The sequence below is a fragment of the Camelus dromedarius genome, chromosome 9, assembly GCF_036321535.1.
Source record: "Camelus dromedarius isolate mCamDro1 chromosome 9, mCamDro1.pat, whole genome shotgun sequence".
Taxonomy (NCBI): Eukaryota; Metazoa; Chordata; class Mammalia; order Artiodactyla; family Camelidae; genus Camelus; species Camelus dromedarius.
The window spans coordinates 8,689,762-8,703,442 of NC_087444.1; the positions used below are offsets into that span (position 1 = coordinate 8,689,762).

The following is a 13,681-nucleotide window of genomic DNA, read 5'->3' on the forward strand; positions in this document are numbered from 1 at the left end:
ATAGATATGTATTAAAAAGTATGCCTTTTTAAAATTTCTTTTGTTTTATTTCCATGAAGTCAGCAGTGATTTTGGTAATTTTGCCTTCTTTCATTTTTTTTCTTGGTCAGTCTTTTTTTCAAAGAACCCCCTTTTGGTTTTATTGGTTTTCTCCATTGCTTTTCTCACCTTTATTTCATTTTATTTCTGCTGTAACATTTCTTATGCACTTTCTTCTTGCTTTGGGTTTAGTTTTTTTTTTTTTCCTTCCTCTTCTAATTTCTTAAGGTGAAAGATTATATTATTTTTTAGATCTTTTTTAGCATAGGCATAACAGCTATAAATTCTTTCTCAGCACTGCTGTAATGTAACCTGTAAGCCTGAGTATTTCATGTTTTCATTTTTGTTAATCTCAAAATATTTTTAAATTTCCCTTGTGATTTCTTCTTTGACCCATTAGTTATTTAGGAATGTGTTTTTGATTTTCTCATATTTGTGAATTTCCCTAGTTTTCTTCTGTTGTCAATTTCTGATTTAATTTCATTGTGATCAGATGACATATTTTTTAATTATTTCAGATTTTAAAAATTTATTCAGTCTTGTTTTATGCTGTTGCATTTGGTCTATTCTGGAGAATCTTCCATTTGCCTGTGAGAAGAATATGTATTCTGCTTTTGTTCGGTAGAGTGTTCTGTAGATGTCTGTTAGGTCTAATTTGTTCATAGTTATTCAATCTTCTGTTTCCTTATTGACCTTCTACCTAGTTGTCTATCCATTATTGAAAGTAAGGTTGTTTTTTTTTACATTTAATTGTTTTAGGTTTTGCTTTATGTATTTTGGAGCTGTGTTGTTCATGCATGTATTTTTATAGTTGTTATATCTTCCTGAGGGATTGAACCTGTTATTATAAGATGTTCTTTTTCACTCACAATAATTTTTGGCTTAGAGTATTATGATAGCCATTCCAGCTTGCTTGCTCATGCACTTTCTCTCTCTCTCTCTTTTTACTGCTTGCATAGTATATTTTTCTTTCTGTCCTTTTACTTGCAACCTCTTTTTGTTTTTGAATCTAAAGTTTACCTCTTCTAGACAGAATATGACAGAATATAGCTATACTATATATTTTTTAATCCACTTATATAATCTCTGTCTTTTGATTGAGGTGTTTAAATAATTTACATTTCATATAATTACTACTAGGGTAGGATTTACATCTACTATGTTAATATTTGTTGTCTATATCTTCTGTCCTTTTTGATACTCCATTTCTCAATTCTTGTCTTTTATATAGATATTTTCTAGTGCACCTCTTTAATTCTCTTGTTTTTTTTAACTGTACATTTTTAAGTTATTTTCTTTATTGTTCCTGTGGGCATTACAAGTAGCATCTTAACTTAAAACTATCTAGTTCAGATTAATAATAATTTAATAATATACAAAAACTTTGTTTTAATATACTTCCATTCCCACCTCCTTCTTTGAATGATTATTGTCAGAAAAATTACATGTTTTTATAAGTCCATCAATACAGTTTTATAATTGTTGCTTTATGCAATTGTCTTCTAAAAGGTATAGGAGAAGAAACAAGTTATAAATTTAAAAATACAGTTACTCTCTCTTTCATAATTACCTTTATTGGTGCTCTTTATTTCTTTATGTGGATTTGAGTTACTATTTAGTATCTTTTCATTTCACTTGTGAAGAATGCTTTTGTTTATGTGGAAATGTCTTATTTTTCCTTTATATTTAAAGGAGACTTTAGTTGAATTTAGAATTCATGGTTGAGTCTTTTTCTATTTTGATTTTGTCATCCCATTGTCCTTTGGCCTCCATGGTTTTTGTGGTGAAGTCTGCATTTAATCTCATTCAAGTTCCCTTGTCCTGATAAGTCATTTTTATCTTGTTATACAGCCTTCAAGATTTCTCTCTGATATTCATCAATTTGATTGTGATGTCTCTAGATATGGCTCTGTTTATTCTGCTTGGAGCTTCCTGAGCTTCTTGAATGTGTAGATTAATATTTTTCATCAAATTTGGAGAGTTTCTAGACATATCTTAAGATATTTTTTCTTTCTCTTCTCTTTTTGAGACTCCTGTTATACTTAATTTGATATACTTGATGTTTACACAGGTCTCCAAAGCTCTGTTCATTTTTCTTAATTTTCTTTTTTCCTGCTTCTCAGAGTGGATCATCTCTCTTGATCTGTCTTCAAATTTGCTGTTTTTGCCGCCCACATCTGTGGTTGGGCCCTTCTAAAGTATTTTATTTTAGTTGTATTTTTTTAACTGCAAAATTTCTGTTTGGTTCTTTTTTATCATTTCTATCTCTTTATTAATGTTCTCTATTTGGTGAGCCATTGTTATACTTTCATTCTTTAGACATGGTTTCCATTAGTTCTTTGACTATTTTTGTAATAGCTGATGTAAAGTTTTTATCTATTAAGCCCAAAATCTGAGTCCCTTTCTGGAGCATTTTCTGTTGGCTTATTTTTTTTTCCCCTGTATGTATGGCATACATTCCTCCTTCTTTGCAAGTCTTAAAATTTTTGGTTAAAAACTGGACATTTTATATTAAAACAACTCTGGTATCAGATTACTTCACCCTCTCCTCTCCAAGTTTGTTGTTCTTTATATTATTGTTTTTTTTCCTGCTGTGTGACTATCTTGAACTAATTCATTTCCTGCAGTGTGTGGCTATTGAGTTCTGAGAGCTGAGCTCTGAGTCTGATATTCACCAAATTGAGAATAGAAATTTTTTCAGGGAACCTCAAGTTTGGACAAAATATTGATTGTGCAGTCAAATGATGCTTTTAACAGAGCTTCAAAAGAAATCAAATCTCTCCATTGTCTGCAATGCTGCTGGCTTTTGACTAATTTCAAATGAGCTAAGGCAGGAGGTGAGAATACCCCCATGTTACTAAGATTTGGTAGTTTCTTGGGTAGATGATTTTCAGTTTGTTTTGTGGTTTTGGTTAATTGCCAGAGTTCTGAAATTTTTTAGTTCCCCATATTTTTGTTGTTTTAGGAGAGCTAGTTTGCCAACATTCCCGTCCACCATTCTGGAAGTTGATCTCCCCATTATTCATGATTTTTCATATAATGCATTAATTATATGCTGAATTTGATTTCCTGGTATTTAGGATTTTTATAAATATAAGCAATAATTTTTGAATTAGTAGCATCCAGTCTTTTTTTTTTTTTTTTTTTTTTGTGCTTTGGAATAGTTTGTAAATGTTTCCTTAATGGTTTAGTAGTTATTTAGGTCTGCTATGGAGAGAGGATTTTGCACTGTTTTATACTTTTTTCCCCTAAGGATTCTGTATGCTTTGGTATTAATTTTACTGATCCTTTTAGCAAATGCAACCACTTCCCTGCTTCTGCCTTAATATGACCATATGCATACATTATTTCATCTTTGTTAGTGTGAGTAATAGTACTTGGCAAAGTTTTGGCCAAGATTTTTGTCTGTGTTATTCACTGCTTTATCCCCAGTGCCTAGAATGCTGCTGTAGCATACTGTGTTCCAAATAAGAACTTCTTAAATGAATGAACATTATCTAATCTCTAAATATTTTTGTGTAGTTTTCACTTATTTTCATTCCCAGTAAAGTCTACCACTTCCTGCCATGCTTTCATTTCCTTCATGTACTCTATACTAGGAACTCAGTATTGTTTTAATGAATTTATAGTACTTTTTACAATTAAGTGTTTACTAAATTGAATCTGGTTTTAGAGCTAATTCTTTTTACTAATATCAGTATTATTGTAACCATTAAATAATATATTTTTACATACCTTTTGTTCTAACACTCTTTGTTTTTAGGCCATGGACATAGTCATTCCCTCTTCAACGGTGCTCTGGATCAGGCCTATGGCCATGGAGATCATTGCCATAGTCATGAATTAAAACATGGTGCTGCACACAGCCATGATCACGGTCATGGACATGGACACTTTCATTCTCATGGTGAGTACAGCCTAAGCACTTTCAAATGACAGCTTTCCAAATAAAAAGAAATTATGTAGATTAATTTTCCTAGTTGAAACAGTCTGTTAAAAATGTTGCATTCAACCTCCTTTCTACTGAATCAGACTAAATGGTTCCCAGGGCTAGTTCATTTTTAGAATATAACGAAATTAACTTGATATAAGGCAGTGGTTGTAGCTTTTTTCAGTGAGTATATCATATAAAATGCCACTATTTTAAATGAATGTCAGTGAATGAGGAACAACTGCATTTTAGCAAATAAAAATCATGATTTTTTTTAAAGTATGATGAGGACTTTTGTGCCATATATAGTCTTATAAAAATATGACAGGGGTTTTCAATTTTTCACATTTTTATTGTAACTTCAGTAGGTATCACCTGATACTTACCTCCATGTTCTCTTAGACATCTTTATATGCTGACTTACATAGCATTGGGTACTAAGTTGTAAGGTATTTATCAACTTAATTAACATTTTATTTAAAAATTATATTTAAATAGTATATTTATGAAATTTTAGAGGAGAGATTAATAGAAACTGCTCTGAGTAATACAGTTTGATTAATCTTTAGATAAATTACGTGCTTAAACATTGTCTGTACTCGCCATATAGACAGAATCCTGAAGCTTTAGACTTGAAAATAAGAAAGGGGCCTTAGAGATTGAGCATTAAGGCCCTAGTTTTTTCAGTCTCTAAAGTTTGCTATATTTTTGTAACTGTTACACCAGTATGCTTTAAAACGTTGCTTTTCTAAGTTTTCTGCTCACGTTCATCCCAAAATAATTTTGAAAAACTATGTATGCCTCATGTTTTTAAGATAACTTCAAAAAAATTATTTAAATAATTGTGAAGAATATAATTTCTGATACCTTATAGATATTTTAGAATGAAATTTCTATATTACTCTATCAAATACATTTAATGGACTCTAAATACCTTAGTGATTTGAGACCCATTATCACCCATTCAAAAATATATAAATAGTTATTAATTTTACAGCATCTTGTTTCTCCTTGAATTCTTATTTCTATTCTGCTTCCTTTCCAGAATTTTATAAAGTGGAGTATATTTGTGTTAAGTCTTTAATTGATCATCTGTTATGTTTCTTGACAATGAAATATGTATATACATTAAAACCTTTTATTTCCTGGGAGCATAAGACTTAGCATTTAAACATTTCTTTCAGTTGGAGTTATTCTAACTTTTACTAGTATAAAGATAATCAAAATAATTCTATTTTAGGTTTGATACATACATAATAATAAAAAGCAATAATTTATTTGAAATATATATCTTAATGAGATGATTGGATTTTTCTCAATTAGTTTATGTATAAATAACATGATTTGCATAAAAAAGACTTTGGCATTAATTCTGTTTCTATTTTTCATTTTTACAAGTACTAAGAAACCTAAAATATAAGGAATTTTGTTATAGCCATTTCAGTCAATTCTTTGAACACCTTCAGAATTACATTCTAAAAATTACATAAATATTTTTGATTATCTGTTAATTGGCAGTTTCATTAGCTAGTCCCTACATTTTATTAAGAGCAAAGAATTGAAAACCATGTTGCTTACCAAAAGATTTGCTAATCAATCATTAGAGTCATTATCACCAACATTTGCAATTAACCCCTTGTTTTTCACCCTAGGATATTTCTGATATCCTGTCCAATGCATTGTAGTAAGCTTTTAGATAGGTGAAAAATAGCCCTTTTATGGTCAAGAGGGAGAAGGGTAAGTGGGAAAGAAGACTTGGCATGACATCAGAACACAAAGAGATCATAGGAACTAGTAAATAGAAATGCCAAACTTCAAACAGGGACTCTAACTCCAAAATCTACTGTTAACTGTTATTCTGCCTTCAGCATTATATTATTCTGTAATATATAAGCCAGTCTGAGGAATACAAAAATAATAGGACCATGATACCATTTTGCCCATAAGATATATCATAGTCTTACTGGGAAATACTGTGAGCTTCATTTTATTGGAATGCTGCAGTGTGAGTAAAGCCAACTGGTTTGTTTTGTTTGTTTGTTTGTTTTAACTGCTCATATCTCAGTGACTTAAGCAGTAAAGGTTTATATCTTGGGTTGATAGGGTGGAGGGTGGGGGCTCTGTTCCTCGTGGCAACTCAGGGATCCAGGCTCTTTCCATCTATAGGATTCTTGGGATCCATCACTGGATTCTCTGCATCTAGCTGGAGATAAAGTGCGTAGAGGATCATTTGGGACATTCTAATGGGCTGAGCCTGGAAAATGGTTTTCATCTCATATTTCTTTGTTTGCAACTCAGTCACATACACCTCCTAACTCAAGGAAGCCTAGGAAATCTAGTTAAGTTGTTTACCAAAGAAGAAGAAGAAATGGGTTTGTCAAGCAGGCACACAGTGCCTGGTGCAGATAACAAGTTTTACATCCAGAAGAACTTTCAATTTTACATAGATTGGAGTTATGTTGTTTTATATAACTTTTCCATTAGTATAGTGGAATACACCTTTCAAAATAATTATGTCAAAGTGACTTCTTTAGACCAACTGTGTATAGACAGAAATCTGGTGCCTTGATCAGGAGCTAGGTTTTTAGAACAGTTACACTTTTGACTTTCAGCAGGATTTCCAAGATAGCTGCATCTTTTCCCCCACATAGCAGTGCCATGATCAGGCAGAAATCCCTGCGCAGCCTTATGCTTTTATACTTCTCCTGGGATCGTTACACTGCCCTGCCACAGCTGTGGTAATAAGGGTTTGTCAGCTCTTTGGTGCTGTGGGCCAAGAACCATGACTCTGAGTTGTGATCAGAAAGCTCGTCAATCCTCCTGATGATCCCTTTGAACAAATATTGCTGATCATTTGCATTGTTTACCTGTATCTTCTGCTTTGATATTATGTTACAGTTGATGAGTCATCTTCCAAGTATTTAAGAAAAGAAATTGCAGTATTTTTTTCATTTCTTCATCATAAAGGCAAAATGAAAAAGCATTCTTACCTTTTCTGTATGAAAAGCTTGCCACGTTCATCTAGAAGCTACTGGAAAACTGCTGTTTGCCGTAGTCCAGTTTTTCTGGATGCGGTCCTGGCTTCATTTCTTGGTCTTCTTAGGATGTCAAGCAGTAGCTTTGTTTTTTCTGGATTTTCCAACTGTAGAATTAGTGTAGCAAGCTCTGGAAGGTATGTTATGAATATTAGAAGACCAGTATTTTTAATTTACTTTGTGTTTCTTTTTTATCAGATTGCTTAATATAATAATTTCCTAAATACTCTGTACTGTTGACACATTTTGAAATTTCCTATGTCTGTCTCCATTCAATTACTATATTAAAATTTAAAAATAATTTTGTAAGTCTGATGTGGCTATGTAGTCCTGCGTCCTTCACAATACATTTGAATGAAAAGTACTCTGAATTGCAAAAATTGAATCAGGAATTGAAGATGTATTTTAAAATAATTTAACTTAACTCTCTACAGATGGCCCCTCCTTAAAAGAAACAGCAGGACCCAGCAGACAGATTTTACAAGGTATGATGAGCAATTTGTGTATTTCTGTTTTATGAAACTGGCTTCATAGTTTTGAGCTATCTGAAGTCTTCCTTTAAGAAAAACACATACTGTAGGATTTGTGTTTAAAATGTTAGCCTTCCTAGTTGATTTTTAAATATATACTATTAGGTATTTTAGCAGATATTCCTTTAATTGTCACTTTGCTGTTTTCTCAGATTTAATAAGAAGATTAAAATATTCAGAAACTATACTGCTTAAATATAAGCAATACCCATGCCAGTGACTATAATAACATCATAATAGTATGTTTGCTTCTGTGAGATTATTACATATTTTTTCAAAGGATAATATTTAATATGTATTTGTGTTGTAAAAAATTTTAGTGCTAAAAATATAATGCATCCAAACCCTAAGAATATACAACACCGAAGAGTGAACCCTAATGTAAACTATGGTCTTTGGGTCATAATGATGTGTCAGTTGTAACAAACACACTACACTGGTGGAGGATATTGACAATGAGGGAGGCTATGCATGAGTTGGGAGCATGGATATAAGGGAACTCTCTGCACCTTCCACTTAGTTTTGCTGTGAACCTAAAACGGCTCTCAAAAGTAAAGTCCATTATATTCTTAAAATTGTAATACAAAATGAGATCTGTCTCATATCCAGAGGCATCAAATGATGACACCTAAACAGGAGCCTATATATTATACAAAATGATATATTACAAAATTTTACAAGCCAGAGAAAATCAGTCTTGTCTGTGAACTTTGGTAGCTTCTTTTGTGGAATGTGAACCCATCTTCGGCCCTGGATTTCCATTTCGACTTCGTTGTCAAAGTTCCCTGAGTCCCAGCTCCCCGTCGTCCTGCCTTTATTAACTTTTGACTTCAGTCTGACTTCCTCGCTAGCTGGTGTTCCACTCTCTCCTGCACTTACTTTCTCCCCTACTTCTTGATACAGCTCTTGCTTTTTACTTTTTCACTGTGAATATGTTCCTGCACACCGAGGAGCTTATTTCAGGGGGCTTAAGTGTGTCTTCTAGTCACTAGTTTTCCATTTGTGAAATATATAGAATGGTTTTAGGACAGCATTTGCTGAAATGGCTTGTAATCATACGTATGTAATGCATCTACATTCAATGCTGTGAATGCAGCCTTGATGATAGGAATTTTTTTTTTTAGTTCTGGAAATCATCACAGGTTGAAGGATGGGAGGTCAGATTTACCTTCCTGGTTATCTTTTATACGAGCTATTGTGAAAATTAGTTTGTTTTTTCTGAGTGTCCATCAATTTATGGTGGCTGAAGAGCCCGATAGATAGCTGAAAGATCAGGTAAGTTCCTGGGACTAGGTTCTTGGGCAGTTAGAAAGAACTTCAGTATCCTACCATTTCAATATTTAATTATCAAAGGCTTAAAATATATTTACATCCACTTTAAAATATTCCCATTTCTATTTTCTTTTATATCAGGTTAGAGTTTAGCATGTAACTATAGGTAACAATCCCTTTAGGATAATTAAGTTTATCAGGATTAGTAGAGTTGAGGTCCATAGGAAATTCCAGTCTCAAATGGTAGTAATTTTAATTGCCAGCAGAGGGCTCTGTGTGTACATGTTTGTAATTATGAACAATGTTTTCTTGACTGATTCTTTCAGTCTAATGCAGTTTTCTCCTAACAAGTTATTAACTTTTGGACTCTTAACCAGAGATGAATGCACAGAAACATTTTTTAAATCAATTTATATCTCTACTTCTTTTATATTATAGCAAATTATTAAGGGTCCTTAAGGGCAAATGTAATTTATGAGTCAAATATTTTAACCCTCGGTATTTTTTAAAAAGAAAAGATTATTTCGATTCCCAAAGCTACTTTTACTTCTTTACTAAACAGTGAATCTGCATTCTGATTTTCAAATTGGTATTTAGTTTTGTATATATAAAATCAAGAATATAGTTTTAAGTAATATTTGCATTTTCAGTTGATCAGAAAATGTTTTGATTTTCCTTATGCTTTATTTCTAGGTGTATTTTTACACATTCTGGCGGATACACTGGGGAGTATCGGTGTCATTGCCTCTGCCATCATGATGCAGAATTTCGGTCTGATGATAGCAGATCCTATCTGTTCAATCCTGATAGCCATGCTCATAGTTGTAAGGTAAGTGCTGGTGTTTTCCTCTCAAGGATTAAAATGAGAGGTGATAAATATGCTACTTAAATTACAGATCTAAACTATTATTATGGTGGAGTTTTTTTTTTTTTTTTTTTTGGTCTTTAACAGATTTTTGCATAGACTTATTTCTTTTCATCTTCCTATTTTTCCCTGTGTTTTACCTAAGTTTTGATATTTCTTTTAGATATTTAGTAATCTTTTTTTGGTCTGTAAATCAAATCAGTAGCAATTTTCTCAAATCCAACACTATGTCTGTAGAGTAGAACACTGGAAATATAAAATGTATTAATGTTAGAATGTTATCCCTTTGACACCTGTATTTTTACAGTGTGAAATGTAAAAGAATGTTAAAGTCTCTTCTAGAACTATTTTTAATTTATAAAGTCACATTATCATTGCCGAAGTCTTGTAACAATGCTTACCGAAGTGTATTTACTTTGTTTCCCTATCTAAATTATAAATTCTTGAGGAAGGATCTTAGCTCTTTGGCTCTCAATCATCTGTCATAGTACCAGTGTGTATGTAAAAGTGTGTAAGTGGGTGTATATAAATTCTCACTAAATATGTTCTGAACTAGTGTATAGTTATTATCTCTTAAATTTATGTCAGTTTATTATTATTTAAATTTTTATCAAAATAATGAATATGCACCTTTATTTCACAATCTAGAACTATTTATATAGATACATCTTGATTGGACTGATTTTGTTAAGTTATCCATATGATTTTACTGTTAGTAAAGCTATCTTTGTAATGATAATAAAGACCTACTAGAGGGCAGACTGTGATTTTTATAGCTTGTGGTTGAATAGAATAGACTTGATAAATTGCAATGAAATTATAATCTTATAAATTAGTCATAAATGTAGATTTTTAAGTTTTTTGCTAAAAAATAGGATAGACATTTTAAACATGCAGATTATTTAAAATTTTTCTTTATTTGTACTAGGAAGCAACTCTGCTATGTAAAAGTCTTTTATAAAGCTTGGGATGTCTTGTCTTCATCTCTGGAAGTCTTACTATACTTTCTTGAAAGTTCAGCTTAGATATCACATATTCTATGAAACTTAACTACTGATAGACTTGGTAACTTACATCTGTACCTCCTTATTTGCATGTTTAGTATTCATTTTCTTTTGTGTTATAATTCTTGGCTGCTTCTAGTACTTCTTAGAGTAGGATCTTAATCTTTTTTTTTTTTAACATTTTTTATTGATTTATAATCATTTTACAGTGTTGTGTCAAATTCAAGTTTGGATCTTAATCTTTAATTTTCTTTGCCTCCATTGTTACTGCCCTAATTCTCGTCTCATTTGCTGCTTAGAAGAGTTGGCCTTTCTGTCTCCCTCTAAAATTTTCCACACTGTGGCCAAAGTGATCTTTCTTTAATAAAGGTGAAGGTACCTGGAAAAGTTATCTTGCTTTAAGTCCTTCCATGGCTTTCTTACCCTCAGGATAAAGTCTGAACTCCCTAGCAGGGCTTCGTGTTGGTACCCATGCACTTCTTCAGTCTCTCTCCCCGTCTCAATTTATATTCTGCTCTCCAGCCGCAGCAAATAACTTTCAGTTCCCTGAAAACATGTTATGAGCTCTCTGCATTCTGGACTTTGCTAATGTTTCCTCCATCCAGAATAAAATACTCGTTCACTGAGTGTCTTCCCCCCCACTTCACCCCCGCAAGTGCGTAGATCATAACTGCTCATCCTTAAGGTCAGATTTCAGCTTATGGCACCTCCTCGAGGAAGCATTTCCTGCTTCTCCACCTCTCAGGCTGTGTTAAGTATACCTATAGAACCATCTGCTGTTCCTCCTATGATGTTTACATACTGTATTGCAGTAGCATTTCTCATTGTCTCCCTTAAGCTCCACGAGGGCAAACTTTTTTCATTATTGTAAAGTCAGCACCTAACTCTACCAGGCAAAAAGTTGTACAGTTTGGATTTGAATCAAAATAAATTTGTGTTTTTTCAGCTTCAGAGAATTCCTTTCTCTAATCCCAAGTAGGGAGTTCTTAATTTAGTTCTAGTCTCATTCAGTTGTTCCACAGATATGAAGAAATAAATACACACACGCACACACACACACACAGAATGAAAGAACTTTTTTTTTACTGAAATATAACATACTAAAAAAATTACACAAATCATTTTCCATGAATTTTTTTTTATTGAAGTATAGTTGATTTACAGTGTTGTGTTCTGGTGCACAGCATAGTGGTTCAGTCATACATATATGTTCTTCTTCATTATGGGTTATTACAAGGTACTGAGTATAGTTAGTTCCCTGTGCTACACAGTAGGACCTTGTTGTTTATTTGTTCTGCATGTAGTAGTTTATATCTGCTAATCCCAATCAATGAACATTTATTAAGTAGACCTTCCTACCAGGGTGGTGAAAGGAGAAGATACTCACGGTTTTGATCTTGCATTAGAGAGAGAGAGAGAGAACAAACAAATTCATCAATAAACCACTCAGATATCAAGCAGTTAACTGTGCAGAGAGTAAGATAGGGTGATAGTGACTGAGGTGCCACTTTAGATTGAGTGATAAGGGAAGACTTCCAAAGAGGAAGGACGTAAATTGAGGTCAGAATGTCACGAGAGCATTCTAGTCTAAGGAGCAGCTAGTATAAAAACCCTGGAGTGAAAGCAGCCTTGGCACTAAAGGGAGGTTCCCCGAGTGGCAGAAGTCTAGGGGGTGAGGGGAGAGACTGCTTAGAAATAGAGCTGGAGAGACAGGCCGGGGGAAATTAGCCAGGGTTACGAGTCATATTTTATTTCAAGCAGAGCAGGAAACTCTAGGAGAGTGACATTATTTGATTTGTACTGTTACAAATAATTTTGGCTGCTGTGTAGGTAATAAGATTATAAGGGGGCAGGAGGGCACACCGGCAGACCAGCTAGGAAGGTGTTGTAGTGGACCACGTAAGAGGCCGTGGTGGCTTGGTACAAGGTACCAGTAATCTAGGAGGTGGGGAGACAGGGGTCAAGTTAGAAAATGCTTTGGACCTAGAGCCAATGAAATTTGCTCATAGATATAAATGTTTAGGTGAAGCGTTGACTAAAAGAGGCGAAGTCAAGGATCATTCCTAGAGTTTTTACTTGAGCAACTGAGTGAATGAAGTTGCCACTACTGAAGGATGGAGGACTAGGGGCGAGTAATGTCTGTTCACTTGTTTCGAAGGGCATTGCTGATAAGAAGTTCCGCTTGGTTGTCACTAGGTTTGAGATCTCTCATTAGACAGTCATGTGGAGATCTCCAGTAGGAGGCGCTGGTACAGATACGGAGTTCTTGGGAGCACTCAGCTGAACAGAAAGGATTGGAAGTAGTCCACATGTAGGTTTAAAGTCACAGAGTAGCACTTATCTGCGTGAATGCCACAATTCCTAACCCTTCCATTTTCCTGGAAAACAACTCTCTTTCCTACTGAACCCAATTTAGCTTCCGGGTTCCTTTCAATATAGTGTTTCAAGCAGCCACAACCATCAACTACAGTTGGCTTTTAAGATAGAAGAGGTCTGAGGACTGAGCTCTGAAGGAGGTGGGGAACAGGAGGCAACTCCAGCAGAGGAGAGTAAATTGGGGTGGCCAGTGAGGCAGGAGGAAAGACGTGAGCATGCCTTGCTTTAGGAGCCAAGTAAAGAAAGCATTTCAAACAGGAAGGAATGATCAACCGTATTAAAGGCTTTGGGGCTGATAATTGGTAACTCGGATAAGACACTCAGAAGAGTGATGAGAATGAAAGCCTGATGAGAGTCGCTTCAAGAGAAAACGGGAGGGGAAGAAATGGAGGTAACTAGTCAACTCCTTTTCAAGGCCTTTGCTGTAAGGGGAGCAGTGTGACTGCCTGGCAACACGGAGGGCTCCCTTTGAGGTTTGTGGTCACGAATTTAAAGTGAAAACAACCAGCACAGTTGTATGTTTTTTTCTAGTCTTGTTCGGCTGCTTGACAAAAGGTATGGAATAGGCAGAGAGTTGGGTTTAAAAGGTTTGGAGTTTTGTCGGGTGAGTACTAACAGAGTGAGAAAGC

The 13,681-nt window shown here is 34.0% G+C and overlaps 1 protein-coding gene across 3 annotated transcripts in view; it reads left to right on the top strand.

Moving 5' to 3' along the window:
- SLC30A7 (solute carrier family 30 member 7) overlaps positions 1-13,681 on the top strand; it is a 72,726-nt gene that overhangs the window by 20,760 nt on the left and 38,285 nt on the right. For all 3 annotated transcript variants that reach the window (XR_010382206.1, XM_010975121.3, XM_064488765.1), the window contains exons 6-8: positions 3,803-3,946; positions 7,440-7,490; positions 9,501-9,636. Coding sequence is in view for 2 of the 3 variants with exons in the window: in XM_010975121.3 (XP_010973423.1) it covers positions 3,803-3,946; positions 7,440-7,490; positions 9,501-9,636 (331 nt within the window). In the remaining variant the exon portion in view is untranslated. The remainder of the gene's footprint in view (positions 1-3,802; positions 3,947-7,439; positions 7,491-9,500; positions 9,637-13,681) is intronic.